At 43.0% G+C, this 25455-nt stretch overlaps 1 protein-coding gene across 13 annotated transcripts in view; it reads left to right on the top strand.

Moving 5' to 3' along the window:
- Nucleotides 1–25455, top strand: part of MTA1 (metastasis associated 1) — a 635520-nt gene that overhangs the window by 142397 nt on the left and 467668 nt on the right. For all 13 annotated transcript variants that reach the window (XM_077465019.1, XM_077465018.1, XM_077465021.1 and 10 more), the window contains exon 5: nucleotides 2562–2625. In XM_077465019.1, coding sequence (XP_077321145.1) covers nucleotides 2562–2625 — 64 coding nt within the window. The remainder of the gene's footprint in view (nucleotides 1–2561; nucleotides 2626–25455) is intronic.

Genomic DNA, 25455 nt, shown 5'->3' with positions numbered 1-25455 from the left:
ATAGTTCTCCCATCTTTTCTGCCAGGCTCCTGTCATTGGTGAACATGCCACGTCATTTAGAATGGTTGTATACTGTCTTATTGGGTGTTCGGAGGTTGCAAATAGGACTTGTTACTATACCTCGAGATTATGTGCTTTAGTCAACCTACCACTAATGCCCCCAATACTAGCCTCTGGAATATGTTTGGCGCTGGCTATCTCTACCTCGGGACCCCCCCGTCGTCTAGTTTAAAAAACCCTCTGACTTTGTGGCCATCTTGACTCCCAGCAGATCTGCACCCTCCTCATTTAGGTGCAATATGTCTCTTCTATAGAACTGGTGACCAACTGAGAAGTCAGCCCAGTTCTCCAGGAACCCAAAGCTCTCCTTACTACACCAGCTTCTCAGCCACTTGTTTACTTCCCTAATCTCCCTCTGCTTTTCTGGTGTGGCTTGATGTACCGGTAATATTTCTGAGAATACTTCTTTGGAGGTTCTCCTCAATTTAGCCCCTAAGTCCTTATAATTTTCTTTAGGATACTCCATCTGCCTCTGACTGTCATTGATGCCAACATGCACTATGACAGCTCCTCCCAGTAATCTGTCCACCAGATCCGCGATATGCTGAACCTGAGCGCCCAGTAGACAGCATAAAGTTTGGCGTTTCAAGTCTTTGTGACAAATTGCCCTCTCTGTCCTTCTAAGAATTGAGTCCCCTACCACCAGAATCTCTTTGCCTTCCCTTGGATTCCCCCCCCACTCTCACTGGAGGAATTCTTCCCCTGGCAGCTAGGGTAGTCCCTCAACTCCAGCAGTGCTGGTCCCTGACTGATTTCACCAATGTGACTCAACGGGGCGTACTTATTGGGATGTTCCAGCTCAGGATCAGCCTCTCTGACACTTTTCCCCTCTACCCCTCCTGACTGTCATCTAGTGCCTGCGCCTCTTTGTCTCCACCAGTCTCTGTGCTGGGTCCTGCCGGGTACTTTCCCAGCTCCCCTTTAGTATGGGAGGGTCTTCTCAGTGCTGAAAAAAATAAATAAAAAAATCTCTCTCTCTCTATATCTATATCTATATCTATATATTCTCATTTATAAAACATTACCGCTTCTGGATCAGCCCGCACAGTTTTACTGCAGCAGGTTGGCTCCCCTGGGCAAAGCGATGTTGCTTTACGTCGTTTTGCCTTTTAGCCACTAGGGACACGTGCCGCCTATGGCTCGCCGCCAGAGCCGATGCGAGTGCCTGGCAGGCATGATGACCGCAGGGCACCCATGATCGCTTGTGACAGAGCGAGAAATGGGATCTGTGTGTAAACGCACAGATCCTGGTTCTCTCGCAGAAGAGACGGCTCGTGTGTTCATACTGATTATGAACACCGATCTGTCGTCTCTCCTAGTCAGTCCCCTCCCCCGCAGTTAGAACACAGTGAGGGAACACAGTTAACCCCTTGTTCGCACCTAGTGTTAACCCCCTTGCGGCCAGTGACATTTATACAGTAATCAGTGCATTTTTCTAGCACTGATCGCTGTATAATTGTCACTGGTCCCAAAAATATGTCAAATGTGTCTGCCGCAATATCGCAGTCCCGATTAAAAATTGCTGATCACCGCTATTACTAGTAAAAAAAAAAAAAGTATAAAAATGCTATAAATCTACCCTCCATTTTGTAGGCGCTATAACTTTTGCGCAAACCAATCAATATACGCTTATTGCATTTTTTTGTTTTTGGTAAAAAAAATTAGAAGAATACATATCGGCCTAAACTGAGGAAATGTGTTTGTTTTTTTTTTTTATTTTTTTTTTATTAAATTGGGATCTTTATTATAGCAAAAAGTAAAAGCTATTTGTGTTTTTTTTTTTTTTTTTTTCCTCAAAATTGTTGCCCTTTTGTTTATAGCACAAAAAATAAAAACTGCAGAGGTGATCACATACCACCAAAAGAAAACTCAATTCGTGGGGAAAAAAAAGCCATTTTGTTGGGTACAGCATCGCACTATGGTGCAATTGTCAGTTAGTGACACAGTGCTGAATAGAAAAAAATGGCATGGTCATTGAGCAGCCAAATCTTCCAGGGCTGAAGGGGTCTGTTTGTAAAAAAAAAAAAAAAGTTGGATCAATGTGTCACTCCTTTTTCCTATTTTTGCCAAATTACGACCCTATTTATCAAAATACCTTGATGGTAGTGGATTTGATGCTGTATAGCCATCCCAATCGGGAGAAGACCATGATTATTGCTAGTGGCTATAGCAGAGGCTAGTGATCTCAAATGAATCCAGCAGGCTGTTTGTACCCAAGTTGATCAATCAACTTGGTACATTCAGCCTACCCACACATCTTTGACCGACCTTGGCCATACTTATTATTTCTCACATTCCAAGAATCAACAAATGAAGACAATATACTGTATACAAAAGCACTTTCCCCCTTTAAAATGACCACTCCACATTCAAGTGTCTACATATCGAAATTGAGTTACACTTTCAGATGTCCACTCTGAATTAATTTTTAAATGTTTGTCTTCTCCAATGGGAAAAATATAGTTTACTGTTTTTTTTTGTTTTTTTTCTCTGACTTTTAGGGGCAAATGCAGTGTTACACTCTTAAATGAAACGGAATCCTTAAAATCTTACTTGGAAAGAGAGGTATGTACGGTATTTGTCTTTGAATTTTTTTTTGTACATATATACATATATTATAATTTATTTTTTGTGTGTGTGTGTTTGTGTATTTGTAGTCAGTCTTCACTTGGAAATGCGATAACCTGAGGTGTGCCTTGGCCTAGCCAAGACACGAAAGTAGGTGTGATATGAAAGCTTTGATAAAGGGCAGGTAACAATACCTCTAGAAACGTAGTGAATACAAAGAATGTCTACAGTATAGGGCTTCGGTATGAATCTGCTATAACAGCAGGAACTCCAACGCTCCATGTACTCGATGATATAAGAAGGGACCCCCGGTTTGGAACCTGTGAAAGCTGCCCCAATCTTTCACAAATGTCCAATAAATGGTTTGGATTTTTACGAATAAACCGAACATGTAGTGAGAGGATGCGTGGGAAAAGGGCTCAATGGTTGTTCAGAAGAGCAACTGCAAAATAATTGCACAGAAGATCAAACACTTCAATCGGACACCAGTTAGTGTAGTTCTTTGAACTTCACCACAAACCCCTGGCCTATCTTTTTTTTTTTTATTCTTTATTTTCAGATTTTTCAAAGTATACAAACATAAACTATTCAACATATTGATAAATACAACAACATTTCTTTAAGAATGAACTCCCTTATCCCTCCCTCCCCACCCCTCTCACTCGGTCCCTTCCCCGGGCCTTTTCCATTTTTCCTTCTCTGTCTTGTTTTCCCCTCTTTCTGATTTTTCCCTTCTTCTTTACTGACAGTCGAGCAGCCTTAAATAACCTTCAGTTTTTCCAAATTGTATCCACGGTAGCCATTTATATTGATATCTCCCTTCTAGGTTATCCAGTTTATAGATTGTCTCTTCAATATTTCGTGTCCTTTCTAACCTTTCTACCCACTCCTTCATCGAGGGGGGGTCGGGTTTCCTCCATCTACGCGGGATCAGTGCCTTAGCGGAGTTCAATAGACAAGGAACCAGGGAGTACCCATACTCTCTCTCTCCTTTTTCCGAGTCGTGAAATAAGCAAACCCATGGGTCTCTTCTAATCCCTTCCCCTGTTATTTCAAAGATAGCTTTTATAATTTTCTCCCAGTATATCTGTATCTTGGGGCACTCCCACCATATATGAGCAAAGGTCCCCACCGCTGAGCAGCCTCTCCAGCATGTTGCGGGGGTCTCGCTACTAATTTTATTTCCTTGCTGTGGAGTTATATACCACCTTGTTAAAAGTTTATATGACATCTCTCTAGTTTGAAGGTCTTTGGCCACCGAGTACGTTCGTCTAATAATCCTATTTCTATGGAGATCATTATTCAGCGGTCCCAGTTCATTTTCCCACTTCTCCATATAGGGGGGGTATTTTTGCTCTTCTACCTCTATTAAGATGTCATATATTTTTGAGATCCTTTTTACAACGCATTGAGGGTTCCCTATCAGCTTCTCCAGAGGTCTAAGTTGCTCCGGTCCTCGTAGTGGTTGTGTTAAAGACTGAATAAAATAATATAATTGTGAATATCTCCACTTATCTAAAGGCTTGTGACCCCACTTTCCTATTAATTCCTCATATGTGCATACCCTATTCCCTTCCATAACCTCTTGTAATTTAATTTTATCTTTCTTAGCCCATCTGCTATAATATACATATTCCTCTTGCCCTGGTAAAAAAAATTTAGTGTCTAGTAATGGCATAAATGGTGAGTTGTGTACCCACTTGTGTCTCTTATTTATTGTGTCCCATATTCGCAGTGACCCTTTTGTCAATAAATTTGTGCTAATCCCTAATTCTCTATATTTTGCGGGTATCCATATTATCTCCCCTAATTCCCTTCTGCTTAACTTAATTTCTAATTCCACCCAATCCTTCCCCTTTTTGTTGTGTGTCCAGTCTGTGATTCGTGAGATTGCTATGGCCTCGTAGTACTTTTTGAAATCGGGCATTGCTAATCCTCCTCTGACTTTACTTCTTATCAAAGTATTAAGGGCCACCCTCGCCGCTTTTTTTTTCCATATGAATCTTTTAATCATCATTTTTAATTTATTAAGATATCCCTGTGGTAATAATATGGGGACCATTTGACATATGTAAGTAAACATTGGTAAAATAAACATTTTAACTATATTTATTCTCCCTATCCATGATAAAGCTTTGTATTGGATCCTATCTAAATGATGTTTAATTTTGTTCAGTAGGGGGATATAATTAGCCTCATACAAGTCCCCCATCCCTGCTGTAAGCTTTATTCCTAAGTAGGCCAATTCCCTCCCACTCCATCTAAAAGGGTATTTAGTTTGTAGGGTTCTCTGTTCTTCTACTGGTATATTTAAGTTTAGGATTTCGGATTTGGTTGCGTTAACCTTAAAGTTGGAGACTTTCCCATATTTTTTTAGTTCTTCCATAATCGCCGGTATAGAGGTCTCCGGGCTAGAGATATAGAGCAGAAGATCGTCTGCAAAAGCAGCAACCCGATAATCCCTCTCGTCTACCCGTATTCCCTGGATGTTTTGATTCTTCCTAATAGCAGTCAGGAGGGGTTCTAGTGCCAGAATGAATAGTATTGGGGAGAGCGGGCAGCCCTGTCTTGTCCCGTTGCACAGTTCAAGGGGGCAGGACAGGGTCCCGTTTATTCTTATTTTAGCTTTAGGCTTAGTATACAAAGCTTCTATCCACCCTCTCATCCTCTGTCCCAATCCATATCGCTCCAACACTTCGAATAAGAACCCCCAACTAACCCTGTCAAATGCCTTTTCAGCATCTATAGACATGAGTATCGAGGGGGTCTTCTGTCTTATGGTTTCCTGGCATAGCATAATAGACTTTAGTGCGTTATCCCGACCTTCTCTCCCCTGAGTAAAACCTACCTGATCCTGCTGTATCCACTCTGGGACATGAGGTCTTAATCGTTCAGAGATAATTTTTGCAAAGAGTTTAATATCTGAATTTAGCAAGGAAATTGGCCTGTAGCTTTCCACTGCCAACGGATCCTTTGCCTCTTTCAAGATCAGGACCACATGCGCCAGTAGTGTCTCTTCTCGAAATTTTCCATCCCTCCCCACTGCATTAAAATACGCGCATAGTTTTGGGGCCAGCTGTTTTTGAAATTCCTTGTAGTATGATATCGGGAAACCGTCTGGCCCGGGGCACCCTCCCTTAGCTGTATTTTTGATCGCCCATTCGACTTCCAGCTTTGATATTGGGGCTTCTAGTGCTTCCATTTCCATTTGTTTAGCCTTGGGGATATCTATCCCTTTCAAATAGTCCTTTATTGCATCCCGGCCTCCATTCTCTAAGGTTTCCTGTTGAATATTATATAGGGCTTTGTAATATGTATAGAACGTGTTCATTATATCCTCCGGCATATTTTGTATGTCCCCCGCCTCATTTCTTACTTTTGGGATAAAGGTTCTGCTTTTCTTATCCTTCACCCTCTTGGCCAGCCATTTACCGGCTTTGTTTCCCCATTGATACATCTCTGTTCCCAGAATGTGATAGGTGGCCCTCCTGTCCTGTTCTAGATAGTCTTCTAGTTCTCTCTTATTTTTTACTAGATCCTGGGTATCGTGCAGTCCCCTTGGTCTGCTACCCAGCTCCAATCTCTGAATTTCTTCATACAGTAGGGTTTTCCTCCTCTCTCTCTCTCTCTTTTTCCCTGCTCCAATCCCTATTAATACCCCTCTTATTACCACTTTATGCGTTTCCCATAGTATAGGGCTTGAAATTCCCGGTGTATCATTTAATCTGAAGAACTGTTCTATCTCCCTCTCAACCTTACTTACAGAATCCTTGTCCTGTAACAGAGATTCATTCAATCTCCAATTCAGCCTCGGTCCATGGTCCTCTCCTATCTCCAACCCAATCATAACTGGTGCATGATCTGACACAGTTCTAACTTTTATTTCCGCCTTCTTAAGTGCTTTCAGAAATGAATGCTCCAGGAAGATATAGTCTATTCGAGAGAAGGAACCATGGACCGGGGAGAAGCAAGAGTAATCCCTATCCTTTGGGTGAAGTACTCTCCAGGCATCCTGTAGTTGGAATGCAGCCAACGCCCTTAAAAACATTCTCTGCTTATATACCGATGTCCTTGGGCCTCCCGCTGAAGTATCAACTTTAGGGTTTACACTCCAGTTAAGATCTCCAGCAAGAATTAATTTCCCCTCTTTAAAATCCTCTAATTTGTTCAATATTTTCTTTAGGAATATGTCCGCATTCTCGTTTGGGGCATAAATGTTTACAATTGTGCATTTAAGGTTAAACAACATTCCTTTTAGACACAGGTATCGTCCCTCCGGATCCACTAGTCGCTCCTCTAAATTAAACCTCGTTGTTTTACTGAAGCCTATTGCAACCCCTCTGGAGTACGAGGATGGGGAATCCCCATAAATCCATACCGGGAAATCAACCGAATTCAGTCTGACCCCTGAGGTGCATGTTAAGTGCGTCTCCTGGAGACATGCTATATTTGCCTCCATATGCTGCAACTCATCGTTTATTCTATATCTTTTCATTTTTGTATTTAAGCCCCTTACATTATAGGTAATAACGTTAACTATCCCCATACCTCTCTTCCAAGGGGCATTCTCCCTCTCTTTTTGGAGCGTCTAGTGAACCCGTTGGTGACCATACCTGTTACCCCTGTAGAAGGACCGAGTGAGAACCCATAAAACACCCCCAAAAAACCAAAACCCCCCTCCCTCCCCCCTCCCTCCCCTTGTCCTATAACAAAAAGTCTCGTGAGACTGGGTAGGACTCCCCTTTTCATGTTAAACCTATGGGACTGGTAGGCCAGTGTCGGTGGTCTCCTCTCCCCCATAGTATCCCTGGGGTTCGCCCCCATGTCCGTCCGAAACATCCCCAAGCCTCCCCCCTCTCCTCCCCTCCTCCCTCCTCCTCTTAGTCCCCTGTTCAGATTTATCTCAGCTTCAGGTAATTGGATTCTTTCGACTCCAATCGCTCGGCCTATCCTGTCTAGTAGTCCTTTGGGTCCCACTCCTCTCACCCCCTAGAACCTCTTCAGTGTCCCATTCTATCTGTGGAGCAGGATGTATCCTTAACTGTTCACAAAATTCTTGTAGGTCCTCCGGGAAACGTAGAACCGCAGATCGACCGTCTTTCTTCCCTATGAGGCACGCCGGAAATCCCCACTGATATGGGATGTCGGCTGCTCTCAATAGTTCCGTTAGCGGTTTCAACCGTCTCCTTCTTCCAAGCGTCTCCCCCGCTAAGTCGGAGTAAATCTGCAATTCCACGTCTCCGTAGAGCACCCCTGGCTGTGTTCTAACTTTTCTCATTACCTGCATTTTTTCCGCTACATGGTGAAATCTCGCTATGACATCTCGTGGGGCTTCTGATCTAACTCCAAGAGGTCGCGTCATCCTGTGTATTCTATCTAGCTTCAGTGGGGTTATAGCTTCTCTATCTAATAAGGGATTGAGAATCTGTTGGGCTATCTCTCCAAGGGCAGATGCGCTAACTGTCTCAGGGAGACCTTTTATTCGTATGTTCTTCCTTCTGCTTCTATTCTCCTGGTCTTCTAATTTGTATCTAATTGTTCTATTTCCCCTACGGAGGGCTGTTACCTGCTCTAAGATTCCATCTATTCTGTGCTCCTGGGCCTCTACTTTGTTTTCCACCTCCTCAACTCTCCCCAAAACCAAACCTATGTCCTCCCTTATAGTTGCAATATCTGCCCTTAGAGAGGTCTCCATTCTCATGAACATCTCTGAGAGCATCTCTCTAATCTGTGGGGACTGGTCGAATTCCCTTTGTCCATCCAGACTCCTTTCTCCTGCCTCTAGATGTTCTAGTCCCTCCCTTCCTTGAGCTTCATTCTGGCTGCTATCCCCACTGTGTAAGTTCACGCTATTCACGCTATTTTTTTTTTTAAGTTCAGTTGCCTTAACGACCGGGTTCTTTGTCCCTCTGCTATCTTCTCCCCTCTGTCTGCTAGGGCCCGGGCGGAGCAGTTTTTCCATCCTGGGGCTACCAGACTCTTCTTCTGCTCTTATGCTAGTGTTTGCGGCCATATATTTTTGAATTCCGACCGGGCTTGCGGCGGGGGTTACTTGTTTATTTATCTTGCCTGCTTTCCCTCTCATCCTGGCAGCCCTATCAAAATTTAATTCCCTTCCTCCTATCAAAAAATATCGGCCTAAATCTTTACAGCCACTTTAGATAGCTCCCCCCAAAAAAAAAACCCTACCACAAAAACAACAATCATAGTGTTATTATGTTATTACATTTGGGGGCGGTCAGTACCAGTTGAATTTTATCAACCCAAATGTCCAAAATGTCCAACAAAACAAAACAAAACAAAAAAAAACAGAAAAAAAAGAACAAGAGAAAAAAAAACAGAGGATTATAGAATAACCGATGAGTCCTCTATCATGGTGTCTCAGGTGTTGTTCAGATCGAGATACCCGAAAGAAACAAAAAAAAAAAAAAAGAGGAAAGTTTTTTCTCTTCTTCCTTCTTCCTTATGATCCGCTACTTCCTCCCCTTTATATTGGGCTACTAGTATTAATTAGCAGACTATAGGATACACTCATATTATACATTCTTTAAACCATACAATATGTTTCCCAAAAAAAAAAAAAAAAAAAAAAAGTCAGGAGAGTGTAAATCAGCTTGACAGCGGTAGGGTCTCTTACATCAGCATTTGAACTCCTACCGCGACTATTGTTGGCAACATAACAGATCTCCTCTTGCAGACTCTGTATGGGCGACTGCACACAAAAGAAGCTGTCCCCTATAGCCAGGGGGGGGAGGGTTTCTGGGAAAACGTCCTTTAGTTAGCACTATTTTTTTCCTTTTCCCTCCCCTGGTAGCAGATAACTCCTGCAATCGAGTCACCTCAACAGCAAAAAATGTAGAACCAGCTCAAACAGCCATTCCTTATATTGTTCTGTCAGATCAAGTTAAACCTTAAGGCAAAGGGAGGTAGGGCAGGATAGGCTCCAATTTACCTAGGGGTATCTCCCCTTCTCTAACATAGCGTCCGTGACCATGCCTCTCACCTCTCACCAATCCAGCAGAAACTCAGCAGAGACTCCCCTTGCTTCTCCCTCCTGCTGCTTATCTTACCGCTCTGTCGTCTGTGTACTGTGTAGCACCTTCTATCAGCCTCTTCTTGTGCTCCGGTGGATTACAACAGGGATCCTCGCCTCCGTTTCAGGGGTATGCAGTCCGGGTCCCGTCCCGCCGTAGCAGCGGCTTGAAGAACGAAGAACTCCACTGCTGTATTCTTGGGCAGCCCCTCCACTGGCGTGGACTGCTGCTGAGTTTGGCGGGGGTGGTTCCTGGTCCTCGGAGCGAAGGGTCAGGCGAAGGGTCAGACCGCTTCAGAGCGGCGTCACGGCGTCACGAGAGCACACGGCCTCAGGCTATGTAGTCATGGGGAGATGCGTGCCGGAGGGAGACAGAGCAGGGAGGCTCGGACGGGCGCTCGGACGGACGGACGCCTGTCTCCTACGTCATGGCTCCTCCTCCAGAGTGGTCAGGGGGTGCAATTTTGGTCATTTTGTAGCCCATTTTGGGATAAAAACAACCCCTGGCCTATCTGACTATACTTGTTGTTGGGAAGTTCTGAGTGAGATAGGATGGATAGGGCCAACTCACTGTGGAAAAATGCAGAAAAAGCCAGAGGCATGCACCTGAGAAAATCTTAAACCCTTGGTATAAGCCTTTAGAGAATTTCTGGATAATGAACCATTAGCCAGATCGATCCATTGTGTCCGGAAAGTGACTAATCCATAAGTGGCAGGCAGTAAGGAGGAACCGATTTTCCCACCGGCTCTGCTCCCATGTGTTGTGAGAATTTTTTTATTTTTTTTTGGAAGAGTCAATCGAGATAATGCAATGGCTTCGGCATTGTGATTCACACTGCTGAACTCTCCCAGGAAGTGAACTTGACGTCAGTCCTGACCATGTCAACCTACGCATGGAGATAAGGGACCCTGATCTACACACAGGTCCCAGAATAACAGCAGGGACCAGTCAGAACGCACAGCACTACTAGCACATGCGCAGTAGGGAACCATGCTGTGAAGCCACAAGGCTTCACTTCCTGATTCCCTTACCGAAGATGTCTGCACCCAGAGCCGAGGGACAATCGGCTTCGGATGAGGACATTGCGGGTGCCCTGGACAGGTAAGTGTGATTATTTTAAGTCAGCAGCTGCAGTATTTGTAGCTGCTGACTTTAAAAAATTTCTGGTGGAAGTCTGCTTTTTTAATTTTTTGATCTTGCTTTTAGGCAACTACTGGATATTGGTGCATTTTATTCTGTATAGCTTGTGGTCTATTATCACTATTTCTGTGTGTGTGTGTGTGTGTGTGTGTGTGTGTGTGTACGTTGTAAACATTTGTGAAATAGTTTGCTGTCTTATTAAGAATAGTATGTATGTCCCTATTGAGACTTGAGGTTCGGAGAAGGGAGCGTGTGATGAATCCATGGCTCCCAAGTTTTGAAAAATGTATCTAATGCATGTAGGATCTGAATCCGTAAGGCCACTAGATACTTGTTAGTGAGCAGAGTGTTCATTTGCTCTTTTACTTGCAGGTTTGCTCTGGTCTGTTTTTGGCCTTGGTAATGGTTTGTTTGACAGCTAAGACATAAAAAGTAGCCAGATTTTGCTGTGATAGAGTAAACCCTAGAATTGTGTGGTGTATAAGTGCTATCCAGGGGTCTTTTTAGAACAGCGAGATAAAAAACTCAATGTTTGGAGTAGGCCAAACTTTCTGGACCAAAATGGGATTTGTTTTGGACAAAATCATGTATAAGACATTACCTTTGTGACCAAACCACCTGAAACGTATATCTTTGGAAGACAGGATAAATTTTTTGTACTAATACCCAGTATCGCCTATAAAGGGCCTTATAAGCATATTTCCTTACTGTTTTGTTAAAAGTATTAAAAGCACCATTTGGTTCTACCATCAGGTTTTTCTATTTCTCTATTGATCTGGTCTTGTTATGTCTTGTTATGTCTGGTTTCCAGTTCTTGGTGTATTTAAGATAGACTGCAAAATCAACGCCCTTCTGGATTTTGGGTTACTGGAGGTAGTGTGGTACTCTACAGGATACCTGGGACTGTAGATTCCCAACTCTTGTAGAAAAAAAAACACTTGAACTATGTCATTGCTTGTGTAGTAATTTGGATATTTTTTTTTTTTTACTTTCTAGGATGTTCAACCCCTTTGTGTTGCAAAGATGAACATGAATTTGGGTATTTTGAAGTGTTGGATACAGTATGATGAGGCTTTGTGATTAGAGAGAGGAGTATAGGGGGTGAGTAAGAGAGAGAGAGAGAGGGGGGTTGCAAGAGAGAAAGCAACAGTTTAAACAAGTGAAATATGGGAGGGTATGTAGTTATTGAATGAGTTGAGGATAACCTGACCTTCAGAGGTGGTCAGGGAGAGGGATACTCTGAATAAATCTGCCAAAGGGGGAGGAGATGTCTGTCTGGGTGCAATCTTGACTCACCGGAGGATTTGTGAGATGTAGCACTGGGAGGTGCCATCATTTTATATAGAAACTTGTTTGCCAACCCAAATTAACCATACTGGAATGAATTTGCATGAACTATATGAAACAGATGCACAAAGGAGATGCCTTTACTGATAGGAAAAACATTATTTTTATCTTTTGTCATTCAGGATTTGTGTATTGCCAACAGTTTGTGCAGTGCTTTACAATATAAAGGGTAAAAAGCACAGTTACAATACAATAATCTTATGGGGGGGGTGGGGGGTGTTACTCATCTAAAATTGCTTAGTGTGTAAATGTGTTATAGGGAGTACCCCAGCAGGATACGAACACTGTCTATTTGATTCTGTAGAGTGATATGAGGTTTGGGTCTCGTAGGGGGTTGGTTTGAGAGAATTATTCTGGAGATGGTCTGGTACTGATTTGATGAGACTTTACTTCATGTGTGAAATCATTAATTATTCCCACCACCTTTTGACAATCAAAATTTTTAATAAGAAAAACAATAAAAGGAGAACCCCCTCTTGCTGTTCATACAGTATGTTAAGAAATGTTTGCTTTTCATCTTCACCCCCGCGTCCTCTCCCCCTCAACATGTGAAGTCCAGGGGGTGGGGGCAGGAGTGACATTAACAAGGATTCTCCCCTGAAGCTAAACAAAACAAATAGTATAGAAATTCTAAACCCTAAATAAACATTGTTGTTCATATACTACTTGCATCCCCTCTTCTGTTAGAGATGAGTAGTCAGGGTTCTGTGATGATTTAACATTGTCTTTTAAAAAAAGTCTTCTGTCATCATTTTACAAGAACCCAAATGGGTATAGTTTGTTGCTCCTTAACATAGCACACCTAAAGAGGTTCCAAAGTGTTTTCTGTTTTTTTAATTTAATTTAATTTTTTTTCTTCATTAAATTTGTTCTAAAGGCTCAAGGTTTTTTTACCTTCATGCACTCTATGCATGAAGGTTAAAAACCTCCTCTATGCAGCAGCCCCCTCAACCCTCCTAATACTTGACTGAGCCCGATCCTTTCTCTAGTGCAGTGCTCTCCAGGTACTCTCTTCATCCTAACTGACTGAGACCTATTGGCTCCTGCTGCTGTCTATCACAGCCAGTGAGCCTATAAGATGAGAGGGGTGAGGCTGGGTGAAAATATACATGCAGAGCAGCAGCTCTGGAATAAGAGGCCAGGAGCACAGACGACCCCAAGAAGAGGAGGATCAGGGCTGGCCTGTGCAAAATCACTGCACAGTGCAGGTAAGTATGAAATGTTTGTTTGTTTTATGTAAAAGAAATCCAAAGCTTTAATATCAATGTAATGCATTTTCTGCATTAAAATAAAAACCTGTCCACTATTTGTATTACTTGCCCCCATTCCTAAACACTTCAAGCTCTAGCACCTCTTCCCCACTTCCTGCATTCGCAGGAGAAACCCCAAGGACAGTGGAGCTATAGACTCCTGCTAGCAGTCAAACACTCCCGTGAAGAGGGAGCGGGTATGTGCCTTACTGGCACCATGTGTGTCTATGGACACAGTGATGGCTCGGAAGTGTGCACACGTGGGTACCTCTTTATCAACTGGCTTGCTAAGGAGACTCCCTGCAGTAGAGAGAGGCTGACAATGCCAGTGGGAGACTGCCACAATAGGAGGTAAGGAACCTTTTTCTGTAGTAATGTTGCACAGAGCAGATACCGTAAGTATTGGCTTTGCTTTTGTTTGTTTTTTAACCAAAAAGAGAATAGCCTTTTAGTATCACTTTAAAGTGGCTCTAAAGGCAGACCTATATATATTTTTTTATCTTAATGCATTCTATGCATTAAGATGAAAAAACCTGTGTGCAGCAGGTTTCTAGGGTTGCCACCTGTCTGTGATTCACCCGGACAGTCCGAGTTTGGAATCGTGTGTCCAGGTTTCAGACCTCTTAAAACCCAGACAAATTATTGAGCATGGACTGCGGTTCGCCAAGTAAGGGTGTACCACAGCTGCCAAGTATATAGATGTACATGGGCCCCACCCCCATACATGGAGAGGAGATAGGGCTTGATTTCCTCTTGCTCCCCCTGCCCTTACCCCTTGGTCTGCCCACCCACACACCAATCCCTGGCATTCAATGCTTGGGAAAGGGATGCGTGGGCTGGAAATTTCAAGCTCAGCAGCCAGCAGATGCATAGTGGCTGAAAGGTGTCCGTGCTTGAGCCTCCATCCTCCAGTGAGTGAGCTCACCATTCAATGACTGAAGTTCACCCACTTCTTCCCTTCTCTTATCTGTCTCAGAGTGAGTGTGTACACTAAAATCAGGGGGACGGACTCTTATAGAAGAGGTGCCCTGTGGACTCTGATGTAAGGGGGGCTTTGGGAACCCCATATTTAAGGGGGTAATTCTGTGGGGAAATGCCCCTTTACACCATACTCCAAAGTATCCCCCCTTAAAAAAAATTGCTGTGTGCCGCTAAAGTGTTCAGGTTTGGATTGAAGAAAAGGTGGCAACCCTAGATGTTGCACGGGAGTCTCGGCTGTTAGGGACTCTCCTTCCTTGATTGGCTGAGACACAGCAGTGGATGCCATTTGCTCCCGCTGCTGTCAGTCAGTCAATAAACGAATGAGGCGAGAGAGGGGGTGGGGCCGTGCCACGGCTCCTTGTCTGAATGGAGAAAAGCCTGGCTCGGGTGTTTCCATAGCAAGCTATGTCAACGAGGGACCTGATAAGAGGAGGATCTGGGCTGATCTGTACAAAACCACTCTACAGAGCAAGGTAAGTAGAACATATATAAATTAAAAATTGCTATGCTGCAATCTCCTGATGTTCTTCCCAACAGTGAATATTAAAGTGCCAAGTATTGACACAAAAAATATAAAACATAAAATATACATAGCAAAAAAAATTGAATTGTATGTTTGTTGTTGTGATAATATAATCTGTGATGTGTGTTACTCTCCACAGACAAAATAAAATAAAAATAATAAAACAAGCTCTTAATAAATATATATAGTGCCACAAATGTGAATCATAAAGTGCTGTAATGCATAAACCAGTGACATCTTGGTCAAAAGGAGGTCAGTCCAACATAATAGATATATAGTCCTTGTTAGATATATAATGGTGACTTCATAAAAACGTGAAAGTCCCAGGACAGGGTACTAACATGGGATAGCTGCATTTTGTGCACCACCCTGTAATGTACCAAAAACGCTGGGTTTTGGTTCAGGTTGTATGCATGTTCTCTGTGAGACAGACCAGCTGCTTCTAAAGCCTCATACACACAATAGGACTTTGTACAAACTTTCCCTTGGATTTTTGTACAAAGGGCGTCGGCCCTGAACTTGTATTGCATACACACAGCAGGACTTTTTCAGCCAACTTTCACCAAACCACGTGTTTTTTCTGCTCTTTACCGCCACCTTTGGTCAACTTCTGTATTGTTGTCTGATCTTTTGCATTGGTTCTGAGCATGCCTGTTTGTACTTTGTACAAAAGTCCTATGGTTTTCTGTACACACGATCAGACTTTGCTCCATCGGACTTTTGTTGCCAGAAAGTTTGTCCGTTCGTACAGCCAACAAAAGTCAGATGAAAACCAAAAAAGTTTGTCCGATGGAGCGTACACACAGTCGGATGTTGCTTCAAAACAGCTAATTTGCATGTTTGTTGTCAAAAAGTCTGATCGTGTGTATGGGCCTTTACACAGTGCTGTACCCTCCCCTACGCATGACGATACAAGGGAATTTCGTATCTTCCTCAGGGGGGATGCTGATTTGACTGTGAAACTGTCAGTTAAACACTTGGCCGCGGCCATTTTCCAAGGACATTCTAATGTCCATATGCTTAACACAATCCACTGTTTATACTGGAATCCTACACAGTGTGCTATGACTCGACGCCAAACGATATTGAACTACCTAATCATCCATCATGCGGTAGAGCAATATTATATCCTGTATATCTTCCTAAATTAACCTGTATCCATAAAAGATGCTCGATTGCAGAATGGTGTTTCTGAGCCAACATATGGTCTCATCCCAGATATGACATGATGTAAAATAACATTCTAAGCCCTTGTACACACGGTCGGAGAATCCATCGGAATGTGTCCTATCGGACTGTTTTGTCGGATAATCCGACTGTGTGTGGTATGCATCGGACCGTTTCCGTCGGATCAAATTTTCCAACTTGCTGGAAATATTTTCCGACAAACTGGTCCGATCGGACATACCCCGATCATGTGTAGAGAATTCCGATCGGACAAAGTGCCACACATGCTCAGATCAAATTCCTACACCAAAGCTATTGGCTACTAGCCTGAACGTAGTCCCGTCGTAACGAAATAACGTCATCACGTTCTGAATGATTGGATTTTCCGACAACTTCGTCCGACCGTGTGTATGCAACAGTTTCGGACAAGATCCGTCGGACAAAATCCAACGGACAGAATCTGTCGGATTTGGTTGTCGGAATCTCCGACTGTGTGTACAAGGGCTTATACGATTCTAACAATTATAACATATAAAAATACATGAATATAAATCCATTATGGTACATTCTGAGGTATGAGACAATTGCATGTAAATAGATGCTCTAAACCAGTGATTCTCAACCAGGGTTCATCCAGAGGTTTCTAGGGGTTCCTTCAGCTTTGGGCAATTTCTGCCACTCAGATAAGTTCTCATTGACACCATTGATCTTTTTGGCTAGCTGTAAGGAAGTAATTCTTCCCAATGACCACAAGTGTAAGGACCATTTTTCCCACTGATCATCACACTAATGTATCATGAGTAGATTTGTAATTTTTAGCAGGGGTTCCCTGAGACCGGAGAACTATTTCAAGGGTTCCTCTGTGTTGAAAAGGTTGAGAAAGGCTGCTCTAAACATACCATAATATTAAAAAATTAAACTATTGATGTGAATATCCACACATTTTATGTAAAAAAACATATATATGTAACAATTTAATTCTAATGCCTAAAAGAATGTGTGTATGTGCATATATATATAGATATAGATATAGATATAGATATAGATATAGATATAGATATAGATATAGATATAGATATAGATATATATATATATATATATACCGGTATATAGATATAGATCTCACCTTCCATTCCCCTGTTTATGCCTACCCCCCCAAAAATGGGATCTCCAGACTACTTTATCAAATAAATATTAGAAATCAATGAAGAATAATATCCTAAAAGTATTCATAAAATTTAAAAATATTTTGAATCCTTAAAGGGCACACAAGATTATATCAAAGTAACACGAGCCGTACCCAACTTTATTTCATATGCTAGGGTAAAAAAAAATCAATTACTTAGAAAACATTTTAAATTAAACTCCTTATTTAATCCTCCTGGCCAGATGGACCCCCACTGGGGTATCCACCATGATTCCCTCTTGCCGATCTTTCTTACAAAATTGGAACCCCTCCAATGATTGGGGGCCTCAATAACCCAAAAACTGCATTCCTTCAGGGTTTTTATGATGTTTATCCCTAAAGTGAATTAATAGGTGATGCTTATATCCTTTGCGCATATTTCTCACATGCTCTTGCTTTCTTATTTTTAACGCCCTCTTTGTCCTACCTACATACATACATACAATAGGTTGCATTGGCACTTGATTACATAGACAACCCCTATAGTGTCACATGCAATAAAATCCCTGATCATATGTGAACAGTTAGAAAATTTAAATCCTTTACAAATCTTTGTACTAACATTTCTTGGGATTCTTACACAGCTATAACACAGCTATAACATCTCCTGCATCCGTGAAACCCCTTGCTGTCCCAAAACATCAAAGGCTTGTCCGGAGGAGGTTCAATTACATTATGCACCAGTCAATCCCTTAAATTCGGGGCTTATTTGTAGACTATTTTTGGTTATCCGATAAACTCTCTTTAAGGTATACATCCTGCTTTAGGATCTCCGCACCGCGAGCTCCGTGAGTGTGATCGCGGGGATATCTGCGATCGTCTCACAGAGAGGAAGAATGGGGAAATGCTGATGTAAACAAGCATTTCTCCATTCTTCCTAGTGACAGGACACTGATCACAGCTCTCTCTGATTAGGAGCGGTGATCAGTGTCGTGACACATGTAGCCCAGCCCAGCCCACCCCACCTGCAGTTGGAACACATCCCTAAGGCACACTTAACCCCCTCAGCGCCCCCTAGTGGTTAACCCCTTCACTGCCAGTCACATTTATACAGTAATCAATGGAATTTTAATCCCACTGATCTCTGTATGAATGTGAATGCTCCGAAAATAGCACCAAAAGTGTCCGATCTGTTCGCCATAATGTCAGTCACGATAAAAATTGCTGATTGCCGCCATTACTATGGTAGTAAAGGAAAAATTATTATTAAATGCCATACAACTATCCCCTATTTTGTAGACGCTAGAACTTTTGTGCAAACCAATCAATATATGCTTATTGCGTTTTTATTTATTTTTTTATTATTATTTTTTTGTTTTATACCCAAAATATGTAGAAGAATACGCATCGGCCTAAATTGAGGAAAACATTTTTTTTTTACATATTTTTTTAGGGATATTTATTATAGCAAAAAGTTAAAAATATTGCGTCTTTTTCAAAAGTGACGCTCTTTTCTTGTTGATCACACAAAAAATAAAAATCACAGCAGTGATCAAATACCACCAAAAAAAAAGCTCTATTTTGTTTGGGAGCCATGTTGCACGCAATTGTCAGTTAAAGCGACAGTGGCGAATTGCAAGAAGTTCTGTGGTCTTTGGCTAGCCAAATGGTCCGGGGCTGAAGTGGTTAATTCAGGGCCTATATTGGCAACTGGTGGTGGGAATATGAGTTGGGGTCTGTTTCCTTGAATTGGTATACAGTGAGGCCACATCACCATGTCAACACTAACCTCGCTTTCCTTTAACCACTAGAGAGCCACGTTATAGCCGAATGACGGCTACAGCGCGGACCTGCATTGCTGGGACGTATTGACGTCCCATGCACAAACGCCCTGTGCGCCCCCTGAAGGGTGTGCATGGCGCGCTCTGTGATCAGCCTGTCTGAGACTCGATGGACCACAGATCGGAGTAAGGAGTCGATACCAGACCCTTACCACGTGATCAGCTGTCAGCCAATGACGGCTGATCATGTGATGTCAACACAGCCGATCACCGGCGGCAGTGACAGGGACATCAGTCCCGTTCACTGCGATGTGCCGCCAGCTCCTCAGTGTCCACCTGTGGCCCCTACAAGTGCCACCTAGCAGTAGGCAACAGTGCCATCTGTCAGTGCCCACACTGCCATCTGTCAGTGCCCACACTGCCATCTGTCAGTGCCTGAACAGTACTGCATATCAGTTCCACCTATCAGTGCCATGTATCTTTACCCATCTGTGCCATCTTATCAGTGGCCATCAGTTCCACCTTATCTGTGCCTATCAGTGCCGCGTTAACTGTGCCTATTGGTGCCCACCAGTGCCACCTCATCAGCGCATATCGATGAAGCAGTATAAGTACCTGTTTGCAAAATTTTATAATAAGCCATTAAACATGATTTTTTCCATTTTCTTTTTTTTTTTTTTTTTGTTTAGCAAAAAATTAAAATCTCAGCTGTGATTAAATACCACCAAAAGAAAGCTCTATTTGTGGGGAAAAAATTATAATGATGCGTATATTGTTGTGTGACCGTGCAATTGTCATTCAAAGTGCCTCAGCGCTGAAAGCTGAAAATTGGTCTGGGCAGGAGGGGGGTTTAAGTGCCCAGTAAGCAAGTGGTTTAAAAGCTGTAATGTGTGATTGGTGTCCTTCAAAAAGGCTTTTGTTTTTTTTTACTAGGGGTTTCAAATGTATATCAATATATTCACCCAAACGGGAGGTGAGCAATTTCATCCTACTTACAATTGGTCTCCCCCAGGGGGTTATTTTTATCCTTGTGGACGTTGGGACCGGTATTCTACATACAGTGGGAACCAAATATTTTTCTTCCCTTTTATGTAACACTTCCTTCTGAACTCCTATCGGATTATTAGTTCAAGCTCAGTTTTAAATTATTTTGTCGGATTCTAGTACCTGATAAGTTCCCCTAGACCCTAGAATCTTACCCATTTCTGTCATTTACTGTACTGTTGACAGCACCACCACAACCCCCCCCCCCCCCCTTATCTGCGGGGGCCTTTGTACAATTTACCTAATCAGGATAATCAATATGGGGCTTCTTTTTTGGAGAAGGGAGGGTAGGGGAAGGATAGTTGGATTGACATGGGTTTGATCAAGATGTCACTGGTTTATGCACTATAGCACTTTATGATTCACGTTTGTGGTATATATATATACAGTGCCTTGCGAAAGTATTCGGCCCCCTTGAACTTTTCAACCTTTTGCCACATTTCTGGCTTCAAACATAAAGATATAAAATTTTTATTTTTTGTGAAGAATCACCAACAAGTGGGACACAATTGTGAAGTGGAACAAAATCGATTGGATTTTTGAAACTTTTTTAACTAATAAAAAAATGAAAAGTGGGGCGTGCAAAATTATTCGGCCCCCTTGCGTTAATACTTTGTAGAGCCACCTTTTGCTGCGATTACAGTTTCAAGTCGCTTTGAGTGTCTCTTATCAGTTTTGCACATCGAGAGACTAAAATTCTTGCCCATTGTTCCTTGCAAAAGAGCTCAAGCTCAGTGAGGTTGGATGGAGAGCGTTTGTGAACAGCAGTTTTCAGCTCTTTCCACAGATTCTCGATTGGATTCAGGTCTGGACTTTGACTTGGCCATTCTAACACCTGGATACGTTTATTTGTGAACCATTCCTTTGTAGATTTTGCTGTATGTTTGGGATCATTGTCTTGTTGGAAGATAAATCTCCGTCCCAGTTTCAGGTCTTTTGCAGACTCCAACAGGTTTTCATCCAGAATGGTCCTGTATTTGGCTGCATCCATCTTCCCCCCAATTTTAACCATCTTCCCTGTCCCTGCTGAAGAAAAGCAGGCCCAAACCATGATGCTGCCACCACCATGTTTGACAGTGGGGATGGTGTGTTGAGGGTGATGAGCTGTGTTGCTTTTACGCCAAACATATCGTTTTGTATTGTGGGCAAAAAGTTTGATTTTGGTTTCATCTGACCAGAGCACCTTCTTCCACATGTTTGGTGTGTCTCCCAGGTGGCTTGTGGCAAACTTTAGACGAGACTTTTTATGGATATCTTTGAGAAATGGCTTTCTTCTTGCCACTCTTCCATAAAGGCCAGATTTGTGCAATGTACGACTGATTGTTGTCCTATGGACAGACTCTCCCACCTCAGCTGTAGTTCTCTGCAGTTCATCCAGAGTGATCATGGGCCTCTTGGCTGCATCTCTGATCAGTCTTCTCCTTGTCTGAGCTGAAAGTTTAGAGGGACGGCCAGGTCTTGGTAGATTTGCAGTGGTCTGATACTCCATGATATGATACTTCCATTTCAAAATGATCACTTGCACAGTGCTCCTTGGGATGTTTAAAGCTTGGGAAATCTCTTTGTATCCAAATCCGGCTTTAATCTTCACAACAGTATTGCGGACGTGCCTGGTGTGTTCCTTGGTCTTCATGATGCTCTCTGCGCTTTCAACAGAACCCTGAGACTATCACAGAGCAGGTGCATTTATACAGAGACTTGATTGCACACAGGTGGTCTACTTGTTAGTGATTCTTCTCAAAAAATTTAAATTTTATATCTTTGTTTGAATATATATATATATATATATATATATATATTAAATACATTTTTTTTTCTTTAAAGCGGTTCTGCACCAAAAAAAATAAAATTAAAAGCCAGCAGCTACTAATATTGCTGCTGACTTTTTAATAAATTGACACTTACCTGTCCCAGGGTCCAGCGATGTCGGGGCAGAAGACGAGCGATCGCTTGTCTCTCTGCTGCCCCCGCCGCCATCCTCTGTCAGGGAATCGGGAAGTGAAGCGTTGCGGCTTCACTGCGCGTCCCTGCTGGTCCCTGCTGGTCCCTGCTGTGTCCTGGGCTGGGAACTGTGTGTTTCCCAGAACACAACGGGGGGGGGGGGATCTGCGGGGGTCTGTCCCCGAACTGGGTGCAGATACCTGGATTATCCAGGTAACTGCACCCCCCTGAAAGGTGCCGATTGTGGCACCGGAGGGGGGGAGGGATCAGATTAGCGGAACTTCCACTTTAGGGTGGAGAACCGCTTTAACAGTTTTTGTTTTATTGTCTGTGCAGTGTAACGCACATCACAATGGTTCACTTCTCATTCCAGACATTTTTGGAAAATGTGGGAAAAAAATGAAAAAGCATTTTTTTTTTTTTTTTTTTTTTTACAGTCGTCCACATCAGGAGACACAGAGCCATAGTAATTACTATGTGGGTTATAGGGCCACTGATAGGTGATGGACACTGACACGCCCTAAAGGCAAGAAGTGTACTCCCTATATAACCTCTCCCACTACTGGGAGTCCTCCATTTTTTTCGCCAGTGTCTAAGGTGTTGGTCACGAGTAAAGATGTGCTGTGCTGAGCTCCACTGGAAGCTTCCTTGCGGGGGCCAGCCATGCTGACCGGATCCGTTCTGATGTCCTTTTCATGGGCTAAACGAATGGTACCCGGGCTTCATGTCCAAAGAAATTAGGTTTTGCTTGCGAACACTTCTCTTTAGAGAGCTGGGCCCTGGGATCCAGTACTTTTTGATAGTGAGGCCTTAAAGTTTTTACTGGTAGGGTGCTGTAGCAGGTCCAGGATTGTGAGTAACCTGAGGTTTCCCGGTTCCTGAAGGTTTCCTAAAAAGGTCTCTGAGCCAGCCGTGAAGGGTGAAGATTGGGTCTTTATCTCTGATAAACCCTGCTGCGAGGAAAAGGTAAGGGAAATTTTCCCAGGAATGTCTCCTTCTATGTATAATGCTGTCATGCCTATGTGTCACCACTGGGGGCTGTATTGAGCACTCACCGACCTGACGCTGGAAACAGCACAGAAGCTTGTCATTTTCTCCTCTCCTCCAGCCACGACAGATCCTCCGGTAAGATGGGGGATCTGATTCTCCTCTTGCGTCCCCAATATTGATTTTTCCCCTTCGGGGGATTGATATGAAAAAAAAAGGGGACAGAACGCGCGGCTGCTCAGCAGAGGACTCCCCCACTGGGGATCAGGTACATCTTCCCAAATATTTGGAAGATACTTATTTATCCTCTTCTGATGATCTTAATATGGAAGGAGTAGCATCACAAGATAGGTTGCTTGTGTACTCCATTACTCAACCTTTTTTGCTGCCTGCAGCGCAGGCTCTTGAGGAACCTACCTCTAATTGGGTTCATTAAAACCTCCCCCATTTGGGATGTTTTTCCCTATTCACGGTGTTCGCTTCGGCAGCACATATACTAAAAAAGCTTATGTTTTCTGAATGGATAATAATAAATAAATAAATAATATTATCCTCCCAAGAAATTCTCCACACTTTATGCTATGGGAGAGGATTTCTGTGAAAGAAAATGGGGGGGGTTCCAGCAATTGATGCTGCAATTGCAGTGAGCAAGAATCTCACATGTCCGGTGGATAATGCACTGATGTTAAAGGATCCAACAGATAAAAAGTTGTAACGTCTTTCTAAAAAATGTTTTTAGCAAGTTCAGTAGTGCAGCTGGTCCTTGCTGCAATTGGTATATCTCAGTCCATTAAGGAACAGTTTGCAGAGATACTTTAAATTCTGACTGATCAACAGGCCCAGCAATGCGCTGGTATACTGTGTTTCACAGTAGATGCTATCAAAGACGCTATCATCTAAGCCTCATGGCTTATGCTTGGACTAGTGCATTCTCTGAGTTCTATGGCTGAAAAATTGGTCAGCCGAAGCACCATGTAAAAAGCTCTTGGCCAGTTTTCCCTTTCACGGTGAATGGCTATTTAGAGACAATCTGGATAAGTACGTCCAAAGAATCTCTAATGGGAAAAGCTCTCTTTTACCAGTAAAGAAGTTCAAATATTTTCCTTTTAATCATGCTGCCTCTCCTGTGCCAGGGGCATCAGCCTCTATGCAGTCTTGATGGCCTCACCGTCAGGTTCAAGGTGAAGTCACAAAGGGCAGCAAAAGAGTCGGAAGAGATCTTGGGGCAGAAAGCCCACAAAGCAGAATGCTATAACATCCTCATGAAGGGGTGCTCCAGCTCGCTCGGGTGGGGGGAAGGCTCCTGCAATTCTCAAGACAGTGTCAGGACATGGGTGGCTTCTGCAGTTTTTTTTTCTCTAGGTTACGACTAGAGTTCTGAGAGTTTCCGTTTCCTCTTTTTTCCCAAGGATCCAGAGGAACGAAGTCTTTCTGGCTCTGGATCATCTATTATCCCAGTCGGTGATATCAGAGGTTCCATTAGTGGAACAGGGCACAGGTTTTGAGTCAAACCTTTTATGGTTCAAGAACCAAAGAAAGAGGAAAGGCCCATTCTAGATCTTAAAGATGTGAATTGGCACTTAACATCCGATCCTTTCGCAATCCGTTTGGTTGTGTCAATCCTCCTTGTAATCATCAAGGAGATTACAGTACTTGGGGCTGATTATAGATACCATACAGAAGAAGGTATTCTTACCCCAGACAAGAATCCGTTCCATTGTAGGACTAATTCAACTTATCAAAACAAGGAAAAATCCTTCCATTCGACTGTGCATGACATTGTTTGGGGAAATGGTGGCCTGCTTCGAGGCCGTCCCTCGCGCAGTTTTCACTCAAGACTGCTTCAAAACACCATTCTGTCTGTCTCGAATAAAAAGATTCAGTCCTTGTTTTTTTTTTTCCAATACGCTTGGCTCCTGACGTAAGTCAGAGCCTAAATTTGTGGTTGTTCAGCAAAAGGAAAAATCTTTTCTACCTGTATCCTAGGAAGTATTAACAGATGCAGGCCTTCTAGGCTGGGGAGCAGTCCTGGAAGATTCTGTCCAGGGGACATGGTCCAGGTTAGAGGACCTTGCCTATCAACATTTTGGAAGATTCGGGCAGTACATCTGTCCCTAGAATCTTGGATGGTCAGACTACAGGACTGTCCTGTCTGGATTCAGTCAGACAAGGCCACGGCGGTGACTTGCATCAATCACCATGGCGGCACGAGAAGTCATGCAGTCCAAAAAGAGGTGAATAATGTTCTAGCTTGGGCAGAACACAACATTCCTTGCCTGTCGGCAATTTTCTTTTCAGGAATAGAGAATTGGCAGGCGGGCTACTTGAGTCGCCAACAATTATTCCGGGAGAATGGCCTCTTCATCCTGACATCTTCCTAGCGATATGTCAGAGATGGGGTGTTCCGGACATGAACCTATTCACGTCCAAATTCAACAACAAAGTCGACGACTTTGTGTTGCGAACAAGGGATCCACTAGCAGGCGGAACAGACACATTAGTCTTT

Source organism: Lithobates pipiens, unplaced genomic scaffold (genome assembly GCF_037356315.1).
Source record: "Lithobates pipiens isolate NorthernLeopardFrog02 unplaced genomic scaffold, aLitPip1_a1.2 Scaffold_30, whole genome shotgun sequence".
Lineage (NCBI taxonomy): Eukaryota > Metazoa > Chordata > Amphibia > Anura > Ranidae > Lithobates > Lithobates pipiens.
Note: the sequence above shows the minus strand (reverse complement) of the source record. Positions and strands in the feature narration are given on the sequence as shown.